The following is a 24,616-nucleotide window of genomic DNA, read 5'->3' as shown; positions in this document are numbered from 1 at the left end:
TTTGCTTGTTAGTGTATTTCTTGAGCTGTTTTCATATTATTTCTTTCCTTTCTGTGAAATGGTTTTTAAAAAAAAAAAAAAAAAAAACTTGGGACCACCAAGTTGTAAAGATGTATGTTTTTACCTGACAGTTATACCACAGGTAGACTGTCCAGTTAAATTGAGAAGAGCGAATCAATAGCTTGTATTTGTTTTTAAAATTAAATTAATCCTGGATAAGAGTTGCTTTTTTTTTTTTTTTTTTTTTTTTTTTTTTTAAAGGAGTTAGTCCTTGACCACTAGTTTGATACCATCTCTATTTTGGGTGACCTGTTTCACCAGCAGGCCTGTTACTCTCCATGACTAACTGTGTAAGTGCTTATAATGGAATAAATTGCTTTTCTACATAACCCCACGCTGATGGGTTTTATTTAATATATAATATCCATCAAACATTAGTCTCTGGCTTCTAGAAGAGTTGTTCAGATGACAGTTACTTTCTATGGTCTTTGACTACCAAGAGCAGAATTAAATATAATAGACCCAGAGGTATAGCAAAGAGCTTTACTCCTTCCCAGGGAAAGTGAAAGACATAAAATACTGAATCAGAGGTGCACAGATTAGTCTTTGATAAAATAACATCTTTTTGAAGTCTATCTCTAGAGAACTACATGAAGTTTCAAGAATGTCAGAGGCAGTGTGGCAGAGAGAATTTAAGGCAAAATTTAAATTTGGAAAAGGTGTTTGACCTTTTCTCATAGGGAGGTTGAATCTCCCCAGTATTCTTTTCACTGGGACCTGTACTTAGAGGTTAGAAAAATAGGCTCTTGAAAGCCAAGTGCCATAACCAGGTAAAATGTCCGGTTCTTCAATCACCCAATTTAACTGAGTAGATCATTCTGACCCAAAATCCTTTTCATGAGGTGAAAAATCAAAATCATCTTTGGGGAAATCTGGATTGGTTCTTTTTTCTAAGTTAATAGTTCTTTTAGAGTATAGTGAAAATTACCATGACACAAGAGTAAATCTACGTGAATCAGCACAGATTTAAAGAAAAGTAATCTTTGTAAAGGGATTCAGTTAAAGTCTAACACTCATGGCACAAAAGAATTCAAATTGTAAACCCATATACAGTTGACCTTGAACAACGTGGGTTTGAACTGCACAGGTCCACTTATACTTTTCAGTAGTAAATACCACAGTACTATACCTGCAGTGGTTGGTTGAGTCCGTGGATGTGGAGGAACCTCGGATACCGAGGGCCAACTAAGTTATATGCAGATTAACCCCCACATTGTTCAGGGGTCAACTTGAATATAAGGAAAATCGGCTTCCTTTTTTACTCCACCTGTGTTCCTGAAAAACTTTCTGCTTTGGGTCAACAGAAGGCAAGATACATTCTTCACAATACAGCAAGGTGTGTCCATACATTCATCCTTTACTTTGTGCGTGTGGAGGGTTGCTGATGGGTGACAGGAGACTTATTTTTCCATTCCTCAGTGCATTGAAATCAGTACCAGCAGCCTATGAAATAGAATCCAGCTAAGAGTTGACTGATAGTATTCTGCCTCCAGCCAGCCCTAGAATCTTTTTAAACAGGTCAGCCAGTATTTGTAACTTTCCCAGAGTGAACTGCTTGCCAAATCCCTGGCACTCCCTTCTCTGTTTAGAAAAAAGTATGTCCAGAGGGTACTTAGTGATCCTTTGCTAAGAAGTTTTTTTTGTTGTTTCTTGGTTACAGATTCGGCCATATGTTTCTAAACAGCCCCTGTAAGGTTGAGAGAAAAAAGGATAAGTTTAAACTTTCTGCAACTTGAAATAATACAGTATAAAGTTTTTGTGGGTTGTTTTTGTTTGTTTTTTGGGGGGGTTTTTTTTGGGTGCGCTGCATGGCTTGTGGGATCTTAGTTCCCTGACCAGGGATTGAACCCATGCCCACAGCAGTGAAAGTGCCGAGTCCTAACCACTGGATCACCAGGGAATTCCCAGTATAAAGTTTTTAATAATTTCTGAAGCTTAGTGCAGGCCATATTGAGGAGAGATTGCTAGAGTGTGTTTTGCATCTAATCAAGGATGACTTTGGGAGGGGCTAGCTAAAAATTTTTTCTGCCCACGTTAACTTTACACACAGGTATTACAAGGCCTGAAATTCTGTTATTTCGATTCTTTGGATTAATCATTGTCTTTTCCATGTACTTTTCACCTGATCCACACAAAGGTATTTAGCAGATCATTGTCTTCAGTTACAAGGTTCTAGTAATCTCCCAAACAATGAGTGTAGTCAGTTATTCCTGGATGAAACATGGTAAAAGAAAATCCTAGTATGGGAGTTCCCTGGTGGTCTAGTGGTTAGGATTCAGTGCTTTCGCTGCTGTGGCCCGGGGTTCAATCCCTGATCGGGGAACTCCTGGAAGCCACGCAGGGTGGCCAAAGGAAAAAAAAATCCTAGTAATTTAGGAAAAGCATCAGTAATAATAGTTATTGGTGAATTTGTATCCAAAATGTAGGATTAACTAGGAAATTAATAAAAATTTATGGATATTTATCTAGGGTCCAACTTGATCTTTTTTAATCCTTAGTTTCTTTACCTAAGAGAATCCAGCACTTTATAAAGAATGTGAGGACATATTGGTATGTAAAGAACTTAATGGATAGGTGTGTTGCTTGTTTCACAAATTAAGCAATAATCATGTCCTTCAGTCTACAAACAACACCCTCTTCAGCTTTGTAAATGACTGTTAACAGATTAATTTAGCCTTCTTGGCCTCCTTAGTCATAGTCTGAATTAGGTACCCTAACTGCCTTCTCTGCTATTCTAAGGAAACTGTTTATGAATAGCAGATGGGGTCAGGTAGGGTGAGGAAAGTAAGAATGCACAGAGCCTAGATGTTTTATCCTGTTCTGGGTTTCCTGATGATAATCAGGACATATTTTAAGTCCTACTAGAAATTGAAACATTCCAAATGAAGCCTGGATGCTTGAACCAAGCAACCTGGAAGTATGTGTTATCCCTAAATGACTTACTTGTCATTAGACACACAATCTTTTTTTAAGGCACTACTCTTGTTAGGTTAGGAAAGCAGCAACAATGCAGACACCGCTCTTGTAACCTACAAGGATCATCACCTTGAGGCTGTGTCTGGATTCCACCTGCCTCAGAAGTGGGAGCATTAGTCTGTTCCAGGCTCTTGGGTAGCATAGCCGTTTTTTAAAAAAAGCCATTTTCCATCTGTTCACTATGAGCACAATTTGAAAATTCCCCCCCCCTTTTTTTTTTTTTGCTTTTCACTGTCAAGAGAAATTTCCCCTGAGCAACATCTGCCCTCCCCACCATTCCCTCAGCCAGTGTTAGTTGAGATTTGGGTAGCAGCAAAAACTGACTTGTATGTTGAGAGCTCTTCAGCAAGGCTGATCCTTAGCTGCTCCATCTCTTTGTTCCTCTGTTGCTGGAGTTGCACCCCGCTTCTTAGCTGCCTCTGTCGTTCCTCCATTTCCTCCAGCTGTTCCTGCATGAGGGCCAAGAACATTTCTAATGCGCTGAACAATAAAAACCTGACATTGTCCATAATAGTATATTTCCTTACACATTGTTTAATCTCCATACCAGTGTTGAGGTTGAGAAGCAGATTCAGAGAATTTGTGTTTGACAGTGATACTGTTTTTGATAGTGATACTGTTCTGAAAGGGAGTCTTGTCTGTTAACCACAGCTTACATCTTAATAAAATCCTGCAAAGGGTGGACAGATTCTCAGAGGGACTTTTTTGTTTCCCAATTTTAAGTGTCGGGGGCTTCCCTGGTGGCGCAGTGGTTGAGAATCCGCCTGCCCTGGTCCAGGAAGATCCCATTTGCCGCGGAGCAACTAAGCCTGTGCGCCACAACTACTGAGCCTGCACTCTAGAGCCTGCGAGCCACAACTACTGAGCCCGTGTGCCACAACTACTGAAGCCCGTGCGCCTAGAGCCCGTGCTCTGCAACAAGAGAAGCCACCGCAATAAGCCTGTGCACCGCAACGAAGGGTAGCCCCCACTCTCCACAACTAGAGAAAGCCCACGCGCAGCAACGAAGACCCAACGCATCCAAAACTAAGTTAAAAAAAAAAAGTGTCGGGGAGGATTTTGATTATCTAGTGGTGAACTAAGAATTTTATAGACCCCTTGCTCTATGTACAAGTTTGTTTCCGTTAATCAGTAGTTTTTATAATACCCTACAACTTCAGCAATTTCAGTTGAAAGAAACCAAGTCTGTGTAAGCAATTCTTCTTGAATATTATATTTGAAGCTCCTTGAAGTCAGAGATACCTTTACTTAGTACTTACCACAACATGGCATGCAAATAGATGCTTTATTAGTGAGGGTATCAGAGTTGTTAATTTCCTATATCCTTTGCTTATTACATCAGGACAATTGGTTCTAAAGTGCTAAGTTGGAAGATGAAGGTGCTATGCCCTGGAGGCCCTCAGGGGTCTTCAGATAACTATTTCCCGTTCTGCCAAAACCAGGCAGGATGCATTCCGTAAATTGTCTCTGCCTAGGATTAATGCCTGAGGAATGAAGATGTCAGCAAATCAGTCTGTGCCTTGGTTGCTAGCTGACATGGATCCTCAGGAAGCATAGGGGAGCTGGGAAGGGAAGGGAGCATTGAAATTGGAAGGTACATTTTTAAGGAGCAATGACTTTACCTCAGATTTTGAAGAATAAAATTGGAATCCAATTTAGGTGCATACTGTCAGAAGGATCTAAATAGTTTGTTCACTGAGTCATCCTTGATATACTTCTGGCATGTCAGTCTGCAGTGTTTTGATACTCTGGCTGAATCTCAACTTTCATCAACATTGTCAAAGGTCGTTTTTTTAGTGCCTAGCCATGCTTTGATACCACACAGAGATGTGGCCTTACTATCTAAGAGCATGTTATCTAAAGGAAAGCATCTGCATACCTCTGTGCCCCAGTTTCCCAAGCCTCACCATCTAGCAAACCTGTTGTTTGCTGGATATACAAAAGACCTGCTTGTGAAGGCTGTCTGCACCATCACTGATAAGCTCTTGACAGGGAGAAACTGTCACAGAATGAAGGAAGTATTGTACAGTGACAGAAATTAAGGACAATCTCCATTCTTAATCCTGTGTAGCACCACTGGGTTAACTTTTTAAAAACTGCTTTATTGGGACTTCCCTGGCAGTCCAGGGGTTAAGACTCCACGCTTCCACTGCAGGGGGCACGGGTTCGATCCCTGGTCGGGGAACTAAGATCCCACATGCCGCACGGCGTGGCCAAAAAAAAACAAACCTGCTTTATCATCTCAATCTTTCATAGGCTTTCCATTTTCTTTAGTCTGGCATTCAGACTCCTGCTAGTTGGACCCTTACCTCTAACTAGAACCTCCATTATTCCTCTAGTCTGCACTGTCCAGTATGGAAGTCACTAGCCTCATGTGGCTATTGAGTACTTGAAATATGGCTAGTCTGAACTGCGATGTGCTGTGAGTGTAAGATACATAGCAGATTTCTAAGACTTGACACCAAATATATATATATATATATATATATATATCTCAAATTTTAATGTTGGTTACATGTTATAGTGGTAATATTTTTGCTATGCTGGGTTAAATGTATTAATTTCACCTGTTTCTTACATTTTTTTTTAATGTGGCTACTAGAATTTCTTTTTCTTTTTTTGGCCACTCTGTGTGGCATGTGGGATCTTAGTTCCTCAACCAGAGATTGAACCCATGCCCCCTGCATTGGAAACGCAGAGGCTTAACCACTGGACCGCTAGGGAAGTTCCCCTAGAAATTTGTAAATGACATCTGTGGCTTGCATGATACTTCTGTTGGAGAGTGCTGCTCTAGTCTGACCAAGTCAGATTTCTGTGCCTTTACTCCTGCCATTTCTGTCATGTAGATAGCATCTGTTCCCTTATATTGCAATTTTTTTTTTATTCATGTCTAACTCCCAACCAGATTGTAGGTCCCTGGTTCTCTTAGTATATCCGGCACCCTACACATAATGCTTATTGAGGTGAAGCATGCAGATAGTAAGCATATTCCATCTTTCGGCATTAGAAGTCTACCAATTTCAAGCTAAAAACTTTGAGATCATTCTCAGCAAATTCCTCACCCTGCCCACTGCAACCAGTCACCAAATGCTACCCATGTAACCTCACATCTCACATCTCTCCTCTAAGTGGTGTTTCCAGGCTCTTTCAATCTACCCTCCACACTGCCACTTAGAGTACGTAACTACGTGGCAGGCACCATTAGCAGCACTTTACAGATGTTAACTAGTTCATTCCTTGCAGCAGCCCTATTAATCCCATTTTACATGTGAGGGAGCTGAACCACAGAGGTTAAGACATTTGTCCAAAGTTTCCCAGTTAGTAAGTGGTAGAGCCAGGATTTGTCACTGGCTTAGAGCTCATACTCTTAATTGCTTTATTGCCTTCATATAGATAGATGTAAAGGTAGAGATAGATGATAGATAGATAGATAGATAGATGATTGATAGATGATAGATAATAGATGATAGATGATAATAGATGAAAGAAGATAGATGATAGATGATAGATAAATGAAAGATGATAGATGATAGGTAGATAATAGGTAGACAGATGACAGATAGATGATAGGTAGATGATAGACGAAAGAAGATAGATGATAGATAGGTAGATAAATAGATAGGCTCTTAAATGGATAAATGAAAGATGATAGATGATAGGTAGATAATAGGTAGACAGATGACAGATAGATGATAGGTAGATGATAGACGAAAGAAGATAGATGATAGATAGATAGGTAGATAAATAGATAGGCTCTTAAATGGTCTTCAAACTGTTTTCCAGGAAACCACAGGAGGAGGCCATGCTGGAGTGACCTTGTCACTCTTTAGTTAGAAAGTAGCTCTACTTTTACTTGTTTTACATGTTGGCATTCCGTATAAAATTGTTTTGGGGAAAGGGTCTGTGGCTTTGAAGAAAACCTTTTTAGGAAAACCACTGACCTAAAGAATACATAAAGCCCTTTGCAATCTGGTCCCAATCTACCTCTCCACCCTCATCTCTACTTCTCACATTCCTTATGATCCAGCCACACTGAGCGTCTCACTTCCCATAACAACGTCTGTGTTTTCATGCTTTTGTATGAGCTGTTCCCTCTCCCTAGAATGCCCTTCCCTTGTCTACACAGTGAATTCATTCTTTAAGGCTCAGCTCAAACACCTTCTAGTAGTTCAGTGTGGACTTGAACTAGATTGCCCAGGGCTACATCCTTCCTTCATCATTTCCTAGCTGTGTAACCCTGGACAGATGACTTCTCTGACTCACCTGTTTTCTTGTTTTTCAAATGGTGACAGTAGTTATACCTATCTCAGAGGTGAGAATTAAATGAATTATTACATGTAAAGAACTTCACGTATATGCTAGCTATTGTTAATCCTCTAATGAAATTTCCCCCGTCTTTCCCCAGGTGTAATTATACCTGCTTCAGTCAGTACAATGCTTTATTCCTACAACTATTACATTGTCTGTCACACTGAAGCATATTAATTATTTCATTGATTCTAAAACTCACACTTTAACATCTTACTTGGATCAGGTTGCATCTTACAATCAAGTGTATTAGATTTTATGAAATTTTATATTTTAATTGGACTATAAACTTTTTGAGGACAGGGACTGCCCCCCACCTCCACCCTACACCACAATGTCTCATCCCTTGCCAGCACATAGCTCATTGCCTGGCACATAGAAACTAGGCACTTAGAAAATATTTGTCAAATGAATGGATGATGGTGATGAAAGAGGCAAAGTTTATAGTCATAAGAGTGAAGTGTACCCTTGAAAAGTAATCAGATGCCATACGTGGCCTTTGGCAAACAGTTTAGGAAGAAGCCATTTCAGAAAGAAGAATTGGGACTTCCCTGGTGGCGCAGTGGTTAAGAATCTGCCTGCCAATGCAGGGGATACGGGTTCGAGCCCTGGTCCGGGGTTCCACATGCCGCAGAGCAACTAAGCCCGTGCGCCACTACTGAGCCTGTGCTCTAGAGCCCGTGAGCCACAACTACTGAAGCCCACGCGTGTAGAGCCCCTGCTCGGCAAGAAGAGAAGCCACTGCAATGAGAAGCCCGCGCACCGCAACGAAGAGTAGCCTGTGCTCGCCGCAACTAGAGGAAGCCCGCGCACAGCAACAAAGACCCAACGCGGCCAAAAATAAATAAATTTTTTTTAAAAAGAAAAGAGAGAGAAGAATTAGCTCCTTCAGACCTTTATTCCTACTTTAATTATGGTACGGCAATAGGAGACACCCATCAAGATTGTTTTCTATAGAATGATCTTTGGAAAGGTGCACAGATCATCAAATCTGAAACAAATCCAGTACAGTGACGAAAGTCACTGGGGAAAAAGTTCTACAACTCTAGTACTATGTCAGAAAATTCTAATCCTGAGAATTCCTTACTTAGAGCACCACCATCTTAGTTAGTCTTGCCTGAAATCTAAGCATCCTCTTTGACTTCTCACCTCTTTGCCCCACTCATTCTGTAGCCAAGTTTATTCTACATTTGTTCTTGTATCCTTCCCCTTCCTTTTATTCCTGCTACCATTGTTTCCTTTTACCAATAGTAGCTTCCTAATTAGTCTCCTTGCCTCTGGGTCTCTAGCCCATTTTACACACTGCCACCAATACTGTTTCTAAAAGGAGAGCAACGATCATGTTAATCCCTTGATTAAATAACTTTATGGGGACTTCCCTGGTGGTGCAGTGGTTAAGAATCCGCCTGCCAAGGCAGGGGACACGGGTTCAAGCCCTAGTCCGGGAAGATCCCACATGCCACGGAGCAACTTAGCCCTTGCGCCACAACTACTGAGCCTGCGCTCTAGAGCCCATGAGCCACAACTACTGAAGCCTGAGCGCCTAGAGCCCACACTCCGCAACAAGAGAAGCCACCGCAATGAGAAGCCTGCGCACCGCAACAAAGAGTAGCCCCCGCTCAACACAACTAGAGAAAGCCCACGCACAGCAACGAAGACCCAACACAGCCAAAAATAAATGAAATAAAATAAATAAATAATAAAAAATAAAAAGAAGCTCTTAAAAAAAAAAAAAAAAAAACCTTTATGGATGCAACTGACCACTGAATAAAGTCCAAACTCCCTAGTTTGGATTTCAAAATCCAGTGTGATCTGCCCCGACTTACCTTTACAGGCTCAACTCACCTCTCAGTTTTTCACCTTTCACATGCAGCCAAGTTACAAATTATATTTTAGATCTATTAGATCAAATAAAATATATTAAAATTACCTTCACCTATTTCTCTTTTTATTTGGTTATTAGAACATTTCAAATTATATATGTGGCTTCCATTATATTTCTGTTGGACAGCACTGCTCTAGATCTTACCTATACTTCAACACTTAGCTCAAATAACATTGTCTTCCGTTATGGGTTCTCTGATTTAATCCATGGCTATTATCCCATAGCATTCTTATTTGTACCTCTCTTAAATCACGTTACTTCCTACCCTGGGTTACAATTATTAATGTAACATTTGACTGAGTGTAAGCTGTTAAGGTTAGTATTTGTTTATGCAAAGATAATTAGTGCCCTTTCACTAGATTGTGACCCAGTAAAAAAGCAGTGCGGTGAAGGCGGCGGGCAGTGTTGGGTGAGTGAGGGGAGTGCATATATGTATAGTTTGAAAACATTCAATATTATGACCAAAAAACCCCACCGTTTTCATAATACAAGCTACAGAAAGCTTGACAAAATCTTCAGTTAAGTGAATGCAGCCATTTTCAACAGAGGACATGTTCCCTTAAAGATACGTCAAAATCTCTGGCAGGGCATAAGATTAAGTTCATCCAAAAAACGGGTGTTCCAAAAGACAAAAGTACTGCTCTGAAAAGCACCACACTGTGGTCTTCTCACGGTACCCAGCAGCTCTTAAGTCAGCGCTTAACTGATGCATACTCAGCCTGGTGGCAGAGATAAGTAAAACATACTCCCTACCTTCCGAAAGCTCACAGTCTGTGGGGGAGAGAGACTTGTTTATGCACTTAGTGTTCGTCTCCCACTCTGTTCTAAAAGGGATTAGAACTGGCTCACGATCAGAAATAGCTTGAATACAAGTGAAATGGTGACAAATGCACAAAAAAGGAAAACGAGGAATTGAGATTTATAGATTTCAACCCAGTTTTTTAAGACTGGAAAAACTTCAAGGCAGAGATCAGATAGGTGGGACTTGAGGGTGAATATGGGGGAGGGGAGAGAATGAACACTACCTAGCCTCATTCCCTCCTGCTCTATATAAACCCAAGGGTGATTCACTTAGAATTGGAAACTTGTGCCGTGGAAAGAGCACTGAAATATCTGGGGGTGGTCAGACTAGAGTTCAAATTACTCCAACTCACTGGGCCTCAGTTTCCTCATCTATGAAAAATGATAATAGTTGACTTGGAGGATTAATGAAGATCAAGTGAGATAATTGGTGTAAAAGTGCTGTGTAAATTAAGAGTGCAAGATAACTTTCAGCCCCAGCACAGGCCTGATGAGTGAAATGGAAAATGGCATAAAGAAGTGAGTGAATGGCCCAAGGAACAAATTGTTCTTCCTACATATGCTAGTATCCTTCAGCCCAAAGACATTTGGCCCCGATTCCCTTTTCCTCCCCAGGCTAAAAGACTGTACTTCCTTTCATGCCAAGTGGGCCTACCCTGTACTGCTGCACCTCATCGTCTCGTTTTTGCCTCACAAGGGTGGTCTGGTCCTCCAGACTCCTGTTTTGCAGGTGGAGCTGAAGGGCCTCTGCTTGCAGGGGTCGCAGAGCCTCCTTCATCTCCCGGATCTCGGCCTGGGTTTTCTGCAGAGCTTTGGCCGCAGCTTCTTTCCTCTCTAGGAGCCGCAGCAGCTGAGGCTCATACTCCCGCTCCAGGCCCTGGCGGCTCTCTGCCATGAGGTTCTCGAACTGGGCAGAGAGCTGCCGGCTCTCCTGGAGAAAGCGCCCATCCCTCTGGCTTGGAGGTGCTTCTAGTTGTTGCCGTAACTGCTCCTTTTGCTTCTGATAGACGTCCCGAAGCTGGGCTAATTCCTCCGAGAGCTGGGCTGCCCGGGCGGTCAGCACTTCCCGGAACTCGGCACACTGGGCCACGTCCTGCCGGCGGCACTCCAGCTGATATTGGTGGGACACACATTCCTTCGTCACCTTGAACAGCTTCTGCTTGACCAGCCGGATCTCCTCCCTCAGCCCATCCCTCTCCAGCTCTGCCTGGGCGTGCAGTTTGTAGGCAGCCAGGATGTCGTGGTGGACCCGTTGCACCTCCTGCAGGGCTGGTTCCCGGAGCAACACAAGCTCATGGATGAGCTGATCCCTCTCCTCTTCCAGCTGGGCCACGGCTTGGACACACTGCTGGAAACGCTCCTCCAGCAATTCCAGGTCCTCTGTGCTCAGGCTCTCCTCTGTGCTGGGACTCGGCCCAGCTCTGAGGCTCTCCTCGGGGTTAGGTTTCTCCTCGCTCGGGACTGTCTCTCCCCCATAAACCATCTGCTCTGGGCTTGTAGTCTTCCCCGGCTTCACGGGCTCTTCCACATATAGCATCTCCTCTGGCTTTCCTGGCTCCTCCACATACAGGGCCTCATCAGGCGTCCTGGTCTCCTCAATATGCAGCGTCTCCTCAGGCTTCTCGGTCTCTTCCACATACATAGCCACATCAAAGTCACCTGTGTCCCCTAGGTAGAGAATATCCTCTAAGTTCAAGGTCCCTTCCAAAGACAGAGTAACTTCTGGGTTCCAGGTCCCCACCTCATATGGGGATTCAGAGTTCTCCTCTTGAAGAGAAGTGGCCTCTGCTCTTGTGTTCCTGCAAGAGAAATGACAAGGTGAGAGGGCAGCCACAATCCTGGGATGGTTTGTGACTGGAGCCAGTAGGACACAGGCCTAATTTATATCAAATTCTCACATCTCAGAGAGCACTCGTCTGCCCCTTCCCTCCATCGATCCAGCCCGACACAGCCCATTGCTTAGATCTGACACCATCCCCATGACGTCAGTGTCGAGTCTCTGCTTACATACCTTCAAGGACTGGAAACTCACACCTGAGCTACTATATGTTCCACTGTCATAAGAAAATTCTAGTGTTGTAAAACCTTCCCTGCAATTTTTCCCTGGGTTTGATTCTTCTTTCTAGAATCAGACAAATCTGATTTCTTTTCCATGTAAGTTCTTTGAACACTTAAAGAGAACTGATTTATCCTTCAATTATTCCATGCATGCCAAGGTTTCCAGTACCCTCCTCATTTGGGTCACTACTTTCTGACAGGCTCCAAGTTGACAGGCTCACTACCCCTTGGGGATGGGTATAGGAAGCAATACCCAGGTGTACTCTGAGCAGTGATTCTCTGGACACTATATGCCTATTGTTGCAGTCAAGATGCCCTTAGCATATAGGGCAGCTCCGTCATATTCTTGATAAATGCTGAGTTTGACTAAAATCCTGAAGACTTTTTCACACCAAGTGCTTTTAAACCACATCTCTTGTTCCTATAAACCCTCATCTTGTTGGAATTGGCCCATCCTTCTAGCCTGTCAATGCTCTTGAATTCAGATTCTGTGATTCTAACAGATGAGCCCCTTAACCCAGCTGCCCGTTGCCTGCTAGCTTACTCAGTTCCTGTTGAGGAATGCTCTCCTGCTGCTTTGGCCCTCAAGTGGCTTTGGTCTTTCCTGTTTCAAATGCATCTTACTTACCTTGGATCTCTGAGCAATTCTTTGAAAATATAAAATACCATGGAAATAATAATAAATTACACTTTTAAATGTCTTATATATACCAGGCCCTGTTCTAAATGTTTTACATATATCAATTCATTTAATCCTCATAACAATTCTATGAGGTGGTTACATTTATTATTCCCATTTTACAGATCAGGAAATGGAGGTTAAAGAGATTAAGTAATTTGCTCAAGGATACTCAGAGCGCACCACTTATAAAACAGATTAAATTTGAGTGTAGCTTTCAATAAACTTTTCTTTTTTAAGATATAAAGTATAAATGAAAAGCCTCACATATCAAACAAAGAATTTGATTTGCCTTGAAAAGGCTTACTTGTGTCCAGGTTTTCAGCTCTATTTCTCAGCTCCAAGTTCCCAATAAAGATTATTTTTATTCTAAATCGTGTTCTCAGTCCTCTTCTCTACACCCCAGGAATCCCTGGCTTCCCTTTTTTATCTCCTGATGGCCCTCTGGAAACCACAAAAGTGTGGCTTCACCAGGCCCCAGACATCACTGGCCTCATTCAACCCCAGCACCTGCACCAAAACCTAAAACTTAACGACAACTCAACAATCACCTAGGACTTCCCTGGTGGCGCAGTGGTTAAGAATCCACCTGCCAATGCAGGAGACTCGGGTTTGAGCCCTGGTCTGGGAAGAGCCCACGTGCCACAGCTACTGAAGCCCGCGTGCCTAGAGCCCGTGCTCCACAGCAAGAGAAACCACCGCAATGAGAAGCTCACGCACCACAACGAAGAGTAGCCCCCGCTCGCCGCAACTAGAGAAAGCCCGTGTGCAGCAACGGAGACCCAACGCAGACAAAAACAACAACAACAACAAAAATCACCTAGTCAATTCACTTCACTTTACCAGAGATGGAGTGCTTTTTTTGTTTTTTATCAATGCATTTATTTATTTATTTTTGGCTGAGTTGGCTCTTTGTTGCTGGGTGCGGGCTTTCTCTAGTAGCGGCGAGTGTGGGCCATTCTTCGCTGTGGTGCATGGGCTTCTCATTGCGGTGGCTTCTCTTGTTGCGGAGGACGGGCTCTAGGTGTGCGGGCTTCAGTAGTTGTGGCTCGCAGGCTCTAGAGCACAACACAGGCTCAGTAGTTGTGGCGCACGGGCTTAGTTGCTCCCCGGCACGTGGGATCTTCCCGGACCAGGGCTCGAACCCGTGTCCCCTGCATTGGCAGGCGGATTCTTAACCACTGCGCCACCAGGGAAGCCCCGGAGTGCTTTTTTAGATATCTTCATCTGATGTTACTTGGCACCTCAAACTCAACTGCTACCAAATTATCCTTCTCCCTGAACTTGTTACGCCTGTATTTTCCAGCTCAGAGAAATATATCACCATACACCAGGCTGATGAGACAAGCAGTCTTTTTTTTGTTTTTTAATTGGAGTACAGTTGATTTACAATGTTGTGTTAGTTTCTGCTGTACAGCAAAGTGAATCAGTTATACATATACATATATCCACTCTAATTTTTTAGATTCTTTTCCCATATAGGTCATTACAGAGTATTGAGTAGAGTTCCGTGTGCTGTGCAGTAGGTCCTTATTAGTTATCTATTGTATATATAGTACTGTGTATACGTCAATCCCAATCTCCCAATTTATCTCTTCCTCCCCTTTCTCCCCTGGTAACCATAAGTTCGTGTTTTACATCTGTGACTCTATTTCTGTTTTGTAAATAAGTTCATTTGTACCATTTTAAAAAATATTTATTTATTTTTATTATTTATTTTGGCTGTGCTGGGTCTTAGCTGCGGCAATGTGGGATCTTTAGTTGCGACATGCAGATTTCTTAGTTGCAGCATGCATGTGGGATCTAGTTCCCTGACCAGGGATCAAACCCAGGTCCCCTGCATTGGGAGCGTGGAGTCTTACCCACTGGACCACCAGGGAAGTCCCTGTACATTTTTTTTTTTTTTAGATTCCACATATAAGTGATATTGTATGATATTTGTCTTTCTCTGTCTGACTTACTTCACTCAGTATGACAATCTCTAGGTCCATCCATATTGCTGCAAATGGCATTATTTCATTCTTTTTTATGGCTGAGTAATAGTCCATTGTATATATGTACCACATCTTTATCCATCCCTCTGTTGATAGACAAGTGGTCTTTAAACAGCCAACTCACTAAGAACTGACGTTTCTATCTCAGAAAGTCTCCAGTCTCAATCTCCCTCTTCACCCCACTGCCAGGACCCTCGTCCGAGTCATCATCTCTCACCCACACTTTCGTACCAGCCTTCCCATAAGCCTTCTTCCTTCTCATCCCAGTCTATTCTTGACAGTGCTTCAGATTGCTATAATATAAAGCAAAGCATCTTGCTCCACTTCACCATATATAGCCAACTGCTTAGCATAGATTTAAGGCCCTTAAAGATGTGACCTCAACATACCCCTTCAGCCTCATCTCACATTACTACCCATAGCCCACCCAATGCTTGACAACCCGTAACATGCGTTAACTTTTATACCTCCTACTCCTACCCCACAATGTCTAAAGGGTCCAGCTGAGAAAATACAGTTCATTGTATACCACCTGACTAGAGAACAGTCCTACACTACCTGGAAAAGTAGAGTTCCTAATGCCAGGAAGGATGCACCTGCTCAGCTAGCCAGACCCACCCGGATCCTCAACAGAGTCCCTGCTTTGCCAGCAGACAGCCCTCACATCATGCTCCACCCGAGTCCTCCACTCTGGAATAACGTAATGGTGTTCAAGGAAGTATTCTAAGCGTTTCCCATAAATACTCATTTATCTGATGCTCATCCATTATCCCCATTTTATAGATTAGGAAACCAAAGCACAGAGTAAAGAACTCATTCAAAGTTCTACCACTCGTACGTGGTGGAGCCTGGCGAAGGCCGGCAGTCTGGCTCCAGAGCTGGAGCTCCTTTTTACCACTCTTGTCTTAGAACAGGCATAAGATCTGAAAGAGGTAAAACAACTACGGCAGGTATAATAGAGCTCGGCCCTAGCATTCAAAATATATTTATATCTATTTACCTAACAAAGTTCTACTCATCCTTCAAACCCTGCTCAAACTCCACCTCCTCGGTGAAGCATTTCCCAGACAACTCCCATTCTTGTGTTCTCAAGGCACTTTGTAGGCAGCTCATCTTTGAACTAAGTGCTTTGTGTTACAGAAGAGCATGTATCTGTCTCCCCTGATAGTCCATTTCCTAACAACAAGTACAGTTATTCTCTCTGTATCCCAGGGTGGGGCTCTGGAGAAGGTAGGCAGGCAGTAACCAACTGAGCTCCAGGGAGGAAACTTGCCCAAGGTCAAGTGGCAAAGCTGGAAGTAGATTCCAGGTCTCCTGACTTGCAGGCAGTGCTGTTACCACACACCACTCAGTCACCCCATCCACAGTGCCAGGCCTCTGCTAGGTGCTGCCCTCACACCGCTGTCTCTAAGGAGCTGGGGAAAAGTAGATTATGGGAGGTCTAGGGGCAAGGGGGCCAGCTTAACTGGGGCCCCTGACGTCAGGTATCCTTGGGCTCCAAGCAGCCTCCCTCTCTGCCACTTTGTCCCTGTCCCTAGAGGATTCCAGCAGCTCCCAACCCATCAGGGATGTGACTGGGAGTGTTTGTGACACTGTGCAGGCATGAGTTAGTGTGTGACTGACTCTGTGTGTACCCCTATGTGTGTACAGGTGAGTGCACATGTAAAACAAGGCTCAGCTTTGTGCCCTTAGTGACACGGGAGGGGTGTCAGGTGTGTGTGTTTGCACCTCTACCTCTTGGTACAAGAGGAAGTCCACGGCTACAGGCTGACCTGGGGCAGAAATGCTCCCTACTCGTCCCAAATCCTTCAGCCACAGGTCCCTTCCCCGCTAAACAGTGGCGGAGCTGACCGTTGGATGTTGGAGAGGGCCTCCCCTCCAGGGCCCCTGCCAACAAAGGCCCTCTTGCTGGTCTGGGACAGTAGACTCTCCCCCCACCCGCCCCGCCCAACACCACCCCAGGCCCCAGACCAGAGGGAACCAGCTGCTTGAACAGACTCAACTCCAAGCTGGCAGCCGCCCAACCTTGCACCAAGTCTCTTCCACACGGCAAATTCAGCAACTGGAGGCCTCCATCTCCAGCTGCATCGGGGGTGAGCGACGAAAGAAAACGGGTAGCGTCTTTGGCCACTGGGGGCCGAATGGCATCTGACGGTTGGTGCCCGCTAGTGTGAAGCGGTTAATCCTCGCACCGCCCGTGGGAGGGGGAGGGGTAATTATAAAAAGTCCCAGACAACCGGAGGTGCCGGGCCGGGACCAGACGCCCCTTCGCGGGTGGCTCCGCCCCGTGCCCCACCCAGGCTGGACCCCCGTCCCCGCCCGGCGAAAGGCGCTCGCGGGGGGTGGGGATCCGTCCAGCACCCCTTCCCCAGGGGCGGCGACGCGGGCCCGGGACGCTCCTTTCCTACCTCGTGGCCTGGGCGGCGCCGTCCCCGCCGCGCCGGGGCTCCGGGCTGGCCATGGCTGCGCGACCCGGGCTGGGCGGCCGCGGTATTAATAGCTGGCCCCCCGGGCCGCCCGCGCCCGTCCGCCGCACTGCCAGCTGCAGCCGACACCGGATCCCGCCGGCCCCGGGCCGGGCGCGCCCACTTGGCCCAGACTCCCGCCGCGGGAGGAGGGAGCGGGCCGCGCGGCCCGGGGGCGGGGAGAGGCCGCCCCTCCCGCGACTAGCGGAGGGTGTGGGGGGAGGTATGGGGGGGGTCGGCGTCTCCAAACCCAGCCCCCCTGAGGTCTTCCCGAACCTTCTCTCTCTCCACCCTTCCCTTCCGAGGGTCCCAGTTTGGGCGGGGCGGGGGGGGCAGTGGAGGAAGGTGGCTCCGCAGCCTCAGGAGAGCGCTTGCCCTGCCCGACCAGCCCGGGAGGGGGGCAGGATGTGGGGTTGGGGACCTCGAGGGACCCCGCACCCTGCCCGCCGCCCGCAGGAGTTCGGGGGTGTCAGCCGCCGTCCGGCGCCCTGCTATCCCCCCTCGCCTGAGCGCTGTGCCCCGCAGCTGTCGCCAAGGGCTGGCGGAGGAGGGTAACACTACACCCCGTACGTTTGGGGACAGTCCGGAGCCTGGGGAAGGGCGGTGGGAGGACTGCGTGGGAGGGTTTAAGCCTCTAAGGTTCAGTGAATATTTAACACCGCTTTCCGCCCTCACGCTGCGAGGTTTTCAGGGGTCTCTCCACTTGCTCCACCTGTCACCCCCCACCCGCCCTGCTTCTGCCCACTCCAAGGCGTGCCCCCTCCCCCAAGTCCTTAGGCCACCAGTGTCAGGATTAAACTCAACAGTGAAGGCTGTCTCCCTAAGCGAGAAGCTGCCAGGCCCCTTCCCAGACCTGGGCCTAGGGCATTCTCCCTTCTGATGCCTTTTTTCCACTTAGCCCCTCTGTCTGGGGAGGTCTTTGACTCAATCGCAGAAGAATGCTGTTCACTGTAACCAGCCGAGGGGCTGGATGTGTTTAATCAGAGAGGCCTTGAGCAAGGGGCCGGGGCGGGGGGGGCGGGGGGGTCCGTGCGGAACGCTTGTGGGCTGTGCGTTGTGATCTGTGTGCCCGCTGCCAGCTGTGTGAACACCACGTGGTTGTGTGTGTGCTCGGTGGAGGGGGAGGCTGTGGGATGGTGTGTCCACGTGTGACTCTGTGATGACTGGAGGGTACCTGTCCGTGTGGATGTACCCCATGCGGATATGTGACTGTATAATCATGGCGGAGTGATTGTGTGTGTGTGGTGATTGTGCTCGTGGTGGAGTGTCTGTGTGGCCGGCTGTTGTGACTGTGTTGTGGGGCGTGTGTATAGTTGTGTGCGTGATTGTGTACCTACAGGAGACTGGGGACTGAAGTGTGTGGGAGGGAGGGCTCACAAGCAGCTGTGTGGAGTGTCTTCTGTGTGTCACTGGGGCCTGAGTATGTGGTCCTTAATCCAAGTTTCTGAGTGTGCTGCCTTTGGTGTATATTTATATCTCTCTGTGTAGTGCAAGGGGGTGGGAGATTAACACACAGGGCAGCCAAATACACCCTTGTAAGGTATGCATGAGAAAAAGTCGGGTTTTGGAGGCTGCTGGTCATTTTCTGACTTACCTCTAAAATATTCCAGGGGAGGAGGTTGGCCAAGCCTCTGGGGCTGGTCATTTGACAGCCATTGCCAGTCAGAGGGGAGCCGAGGGAGCAAGGGCAGGGCCTGCCAGCAGCGCTATTTGCTGTGGTGCTAGGCAACAGGCAGCAAGGGTGGCATTAAGAAGGGCTGTCCTTTCCCCTCCAACCATCAGCCCAGGACCTGGCCCTGGGCCGCCCCCAAGACTGATTCCTTAACCGCTCTTAAACTCCCCCTAAGCCCTTCTTTAGGCTGAAACACTGAATCCCCCGGGGTCCCAGAAGCACCTCCGGTCCTTTGTTTTTGCTGTTCCCTCTCCCTAGAACACCCTTCCAGCTCTTCATGTCCTCTCTTCTTCAGGTCTCAGCTTACATGTGATCTCCTCAGAAAGACCTTCCCTGATGTGCTCCTCTCCCACATAAATATCCATCCTTTTACTGTTTGTCTCATCACCTTGTTTATTTTCTGTACAGCACTTACTGCAATCTTTAATAATATTGTTCATTTTACATTCCTTCCTTTTCTGCTTCCCCCACTAGAATGGAAACCCCATGAAGGCAGGGACTTTGTGTGTCTTGTTCACTTCTGTGTCCCCAGGGCCCAGCACAGGGCCTGGCATATAGTAGGATATCAAAGAGTTGTTGAATGAATGAAGGAAAGGAGGATGGTCCTCCCTAGGCCAATTCAGGCAATATTTGATGCCTGCTGTGTGCCTGGCCTGGGCCACTTGCCACCAAGGAACCCCTTTGTACTCAGGGAAACAGACATACACGTGTGCCCAGGCTGTGTACACCGAGGCAGAGGGAGGTGGGTGAGGCCACAGGACTCTGTTCACTTGGCAAACATGGGCACTTGGCCTGTGCTGGGTCCTGTGTCAGAGCAAATGGCCTTCTTTGGCCCAGGGCCCTGCCTGCAAAGAGCTCACAGCGTAGAGGATGCTAGAACTGTCCCCTGGGGCGACAAACCCCTGCAGAGAATAATGCTAAATCACTGAGCTGAGTGATGGGCTAGGCACTGAGAACCAAGGAAGCCAAGGATGGGAGAGATTAACTCCAGGACTGGGGACAACCTCACGGATGAAGTAACTTGGGCCTGGAAGAGGAGAAAGGGTGTTCCGGCGTCAGGCACAGACTGCTTGGACAGACAAGCACAGCCACTCTGTCTCTTAGCCCCTCCACAAAGCCGAGTCCACGAAGAGAGGAGAAGCCCCTGGGCTGGCTACTCTTTGCCTACCCTTCATTCTCTGTGCTTCTCTGCCCTACCCCGTGTCCTGGGGCTGACTGCCACTGACAGTCTCACCTGGGCCCACTTGCCTTACGGTTTCAGGTAAAGTTTGGCCAGTAGGAGACATTGCCAGGAGATCAGAGGGAAGGAGGAGAGTGAGATCAAGATATTTATAATACTGTGACTTTGGCAGTTACTATGTTCCTCCACTGAAAGGCACAGCTCCCGTTGGGTGGCCTGCAACCCCAGGGCACGACTCCTGCCAGGTTCGTTAACAAGGCTCCCTCCCTTGCCCCTTCAGGCCCTGGGGCTAGTGACTCTATCCCACTGTTGTGAGCTGCAGGGTGCTTCACCATTCCTGCCAACACCTCTGTAAATAGTTCCTTCATTAAACCCTCTTCTGGCAAATGCTTTGAGTTTTCTCCCCTGCTTCCTGCTGAGACCAATAAGGTAATAACTAAACATAGAGAAGATGAGTCTTTAGCAGAGAATTTGGAGAGACCCTCTTTCTAAATCACCACTCAAAATCAGAATCAGAAAATGTTGTGAACTACTACAAAGCTACAGTAATCAAAACAGCATGGTACTGGCATAAAAACAGACACATAGATCAATGGAACAGAATAGAGAGCCCAGAAATAAACACACATGCTTATGGTCAATTAATTTATGACAAAGAAGGCAAGAATATACAATGGAGAAAAGACAATCTCTTCAATAAGTAGTGCTGGGAAAACTGGATAAGCTACATGTAAAAGAATGAAATTAGGGTTTTGCTGGTGGTACAGTGGTTGAGAATGCACCCGCCAATGCAGGAGACACGGGTTCGAGCCCTGGTCCAGGAAGATCCCACATGCCGCGGAGCAGCTAAGCCCGTGTGCCACAACTACTGAGACCGTGCGCCTAGAGCCCATGCTCCGCAACAAGAGAAGCCACCGCAATGAGAAGCCTGTGCACCACAAAAAGGGTAGCTCCTGCTCGCCGCAACTAGAGAAAAGCCCGCGCGCAGCAATGAACACCCAACGCAGCCAAAAATAAATAAATAAATTTATTTTTTTAAAAAAGAATGAAATTAGAACATTTTCTCATACCATATACAAAAATAAACTCAAAATTGGGACTTCCATGGTGGTCCAGTGGTAAAGAATCTGCCTTCGAATGCAGGTGACACAGGTTCGATCTCTGGTCAGGGAACTAAGATCCCACATGCTGAGGGGCAACTAAGCCCATGTGCTGCAAACTACAGAGCCCACGCGCTCTGGAGCCCCCACAGCACAGCTAGAGAGAAGCCCGCGCACCGCAATGAAAGATCCCGCGTGCCTCAGCAAAGATCCCTCGTGCTGCAACTAAGACCCGATGCAGCCAAAGAAAAAAAAAAACTCAAAATGTATTAAAGACCTAAATGTAAGACTGGAGGTCATGAAACTCCTAGAGGAAAACATAGGCAGAACACTATTTGACATAAATCATAGCAATATTTTCTTGGCTCTGTCTTCTAAAGCAAAGGAAGTAAAAACAAAAATAAACAAATGGGACCTAGTTAGACTTCAAAGCTTGTGCACAGCAAAGGAAACTATCAACAAAACAGAAAGACAACCAGCTGAATTGGAGAAAATATTTGCTAATGGTATGACCAATAAGGAGTCAATATCCAAAATATATAAACAGCTCATACAACTCAACATCAAAAAACCAGACAACCTGATTTTAAAAATGGGCAGAAGACCTAAATAGACATTTTTCTAGGGAAGACATACAGATGGCCAACAGGCACATGAAAAGATGCTAAACATCATTAATCATCAGAGAAGTGCAAATTAAAACCACAATGAGATATCACTTCACACCTGTCAGAATGGCTATCATCAAAAAGACCACAGGTAGGGCTTCCCAGGTCGTGCAGTGGTTGAGAGTCCGCCTGCCGATGCAGGGGATACGGGTTCGTGCCCCGCTCCGGGAAGATCCCACATGACGCGGAGCGGCTAGGCCCGTGAGCCATGGCAGCTGAGCCTGCGCGTACGGAGCCTGTGCTCCGCAGCGGGAGAGGCCACAACAGTGAGAGGCCCGCGTACCGCAAAAAAAAAAAAAAAAAAAGGACCACAAGTAGCTCTTTCCCATCTTGCAAGATGGCAGATAAAAGAGCTGAGAAGCCAGATACTAAGAAGGCTGATGCTGGTGGCAAAGTTAAAAAGCTTAAGAAGCTTAAGAAGGTTAATAAGGTGAAGCCCCACTGCAGCGAAAACACTGTCCTGATCGGAGGAATTGGCAGATATTGCCAATCGGCTATGTATTACAAAAAGGCCTTGTACCAGAGGAAGTATTCAGCAGCTAAATCCAAGGTTGAAAAGAAAAGGTGATGGTTCTTGCTGCTGTCACAAAACCAGTTGGTGGTGACAAGAACGGTGGTACTGGAGTGGTTAAACTTTGCAAAATGCCTGGGTATTATCCTATTGAAGATGTGCCTGGAAACCTGTTGAGTCATGGCAAAAATACCCTTCAGTAAGCACATGAGAAAACTCTGCGCTAGCATCACTCCTGGGTCCATTCTGATCATCCTCACTGAGCACCACAGAGGCAAGAGGTTCATTTTCCTGGAGCAAGGTGAGCTTGCTACTTGTGATTGGGCCTCTGTCTCTCAGTCGAGTTCCTCTGTGTAGAACACACCAGAAGTTTGTCATTGCCACCTCCACCAAAATTGATACCAGTGGTGTGAAAATACCAGAACATCTCACTGATGCTTACTTCAAGGAGAAGAAGGAGGGGACTTCCCTGTTGTCCACTGGGTAAAACTCCACGCTCCCAGTGCAGGGGGCCCGGGTTTGATCCCTGGTCGGGGAACTAGATCCCGCATGCATGCCGCAACTAAAGATCCCAAGTGCTGCAACTAAAACCTGGCGCAGCCATAAATAAATAAATATTAAAAAAAAAAAAAAAGAAGAAGAAGAAGGGGGACTTCCCTGGCTGTCCAGTGGTTAGGACTCCGCTCCACTGCAGTGGGCACGGGTTTGATCCCTGGTCAGGGAACTAAGATCCTGCAAACGTGTGCTGCTGCCAAAAAAGAGAAGAAGCTGCGTAAGCCCAGGCACCAGGAAGGAGAGGTCTTCGACACAGAGAGAGAGAGAGAAATACAAGATTACAGAGCAGTGCAAGGTTGATCAGAAAGCTGTGGGCTCACAAATTCTGCAAAGAATCAAAGCTGTTCCTCAGCTCCAGGGGTACCTCTGCTCTGTGTTTGCTCTCACAAATGGAATTTATCTTCACAACATAGTGTTCTAAACATCTTATAAAGAACCTAATTAAATAACTGGTCCATTAAAAAAAAAAAAGACCACAAGTAACAAATGTTGGTGGATGTAGAAAGAAGGGAACCCTCAGGGAATTCCCTGGCAGTCCGGTGGTTAGGACTCCGCGCTTTCACTGCTGAGGGCCTGGGGAACTAGGATCCCACAAGCCACTTGGTGTGGCCAAAAAATAAAAAAATAATTAATTAAATAAATAAAATAAAAAAGAAGGGGACTTCCCTGGTGGTCCAGTGGTTAAGAATCTGCCTTCCAAAGCAGGGGACACGAGTTCAATCCCTGGTCGGGGAACTAAGATCCCACGTGCTGAGGAGCAACTAAGCCCGTGCACCACAACTACAGAAAAGCCCGCATGCTGCAACGAAGAGCCAATGTGCCGCAACTGAGACCCAATGCAGCTAAAAAAATTAATAAATAAAATAAAATAAAATGTAACATGTATTAAAAAAAAAAAAGGGAACCCTCGTACCCTGTGGGTGGGAATGTAAATTGGTGCAGCCACTGTGCAAAATGGTATGGAGGTGTCTCAAAAAACTAAAAATACAACTACCCAGCAATTCCACTCCTGGTTATATATATTTTAAAAAAAGATACATGCACCCTAATGTTCATAGCAGCATTATTTATGATTGCCAAGATATGGAATCACCAGATGAATGGGCAAAGAAGATGTGGTGTATATATGTGATGGAATATTACTCAGCCATAAAAAAGAATTAAATTCTGCCCTTTGCAACAACATGGATGGACTTGGAGGGTATTATGCTAAGTGAAATAAGTCAGACAGATAAGGACAAATACTATATTATATCACTTATATGTGGAATCTAAAAATTAAAACAAACTAGTGAATATAACAAAAAGGAAACAGACTCACAGATATAGAGAACAAACTAGTAGTTACCAGTGGGAAGAGAGAATGGGGAAGGGGCAAGATAGGGGTAAGGGATTAAGAGGTACAAACTACTGTGTATAAAATAAATAAGCTACAAGGATATATTGTACAACACAGGGAATATAGCCAATATTTTTAAACAACTATAAAAGGAGTATAAGCTTTAAAAGCTGTGAATCACTATGTTGGACACCTGTAACTTACGTAATATTGTACATCAACTATATCTCATTTTTTTTTAATTAATTAATTAATTATTTATTTATTTATTTTTGGCTGTGTTGGGTGTTCGTTTCTGTGCGAGGGCTTTCTCTAGTTGCAGTAAGCCAGGGCCACTCTTCATCGCGGTGCGCGGGCCTCTCACT

At 45.8% G+C, this 24,616-nt stretch overlaps 1 protein-coding gene and 1 pseudogene across 1 annotated transcript; one reads left to right on the top strand and one right to left on the bottom strand.

Moving 5' to 3' along the window:
* Nucleotides 1–529: 529 nt before the first annotated feature.
* On the bottom strand, nucleotides 530–17,301 carry SYNC (syncoilin, intermediate filament protein). Its single transcript, XM_024125508.3, has 4 exons — nucleotides 17,170–17,301; nucleotides 10,686–11,829; nucleotides 3,361–3,485; nucleotides 530–1,747 (listed from the first exon to the last, which is right to left on the bottom strand). Exons 1-4 carry the CDS (start codon nucleotides 17,220–17,222, stop codon nucleotides 1,687–1,689), a joined length of 1,383 nt encoding a protein of 460 aa, XP_023981276.1. The 5' UTR covers nucleotides 17,223–17,301; the 3' UTR covers nucleotides 530–1,686.
* A 4,882-nt stretch (nucleotides 17,302–22,183) lies between these two features.
* On the top strand, nucleotides 22,184–23,333 carry LOC102988142 (60S ribosomal protein L6-like; annotated as a pseudogene).
* The last annotated feature ends 1,283 nt before the right edge of the window (nucleotides 23,334–24,616 follow it).

This window comes from Physeter macrocephalus, chromosome 3 (assembly GCF_002837175.3).
Source record: "Physeter macrocephalus isolate SW-GA chromosome 3, ASM283717v5, whole genome shotgun sequence".
NCBI classification, from domain to species: domain Eukaryota; kingdom Metazoa; phylum Chordata; class Mammalia; order Artiodactyla; family Physeteridae; genus Physeter; species Physeter macrocephalus.
This window is presented reverse-complemented; position numbering and strand designations above follow the sequence as displayed.

Coding starts and splice junctions, on each gene's coding strand:
- SYNC (XM_024125508.3), bottom strand. CDS start 17,222: ATGGCCAGCCCGGAGCCCCGGCGCGGCGGGGACGGCGCCGCCCAGGCC. Junction 11,830..17,169: donor GGCGCCGCCCAGGCCACGAG/GTAGGAAAGGAG, acceptor TTTCTCTTGCAG/GAACACAAGAGCAGAGGCCA. Junction 3,486..10,685: donor ATGAGGTGCAGCAGTACAGG/GTAGGCCCACTT, acceptor GCCCTCATGCAG/GAACAGCTGGAGGAAATGGA.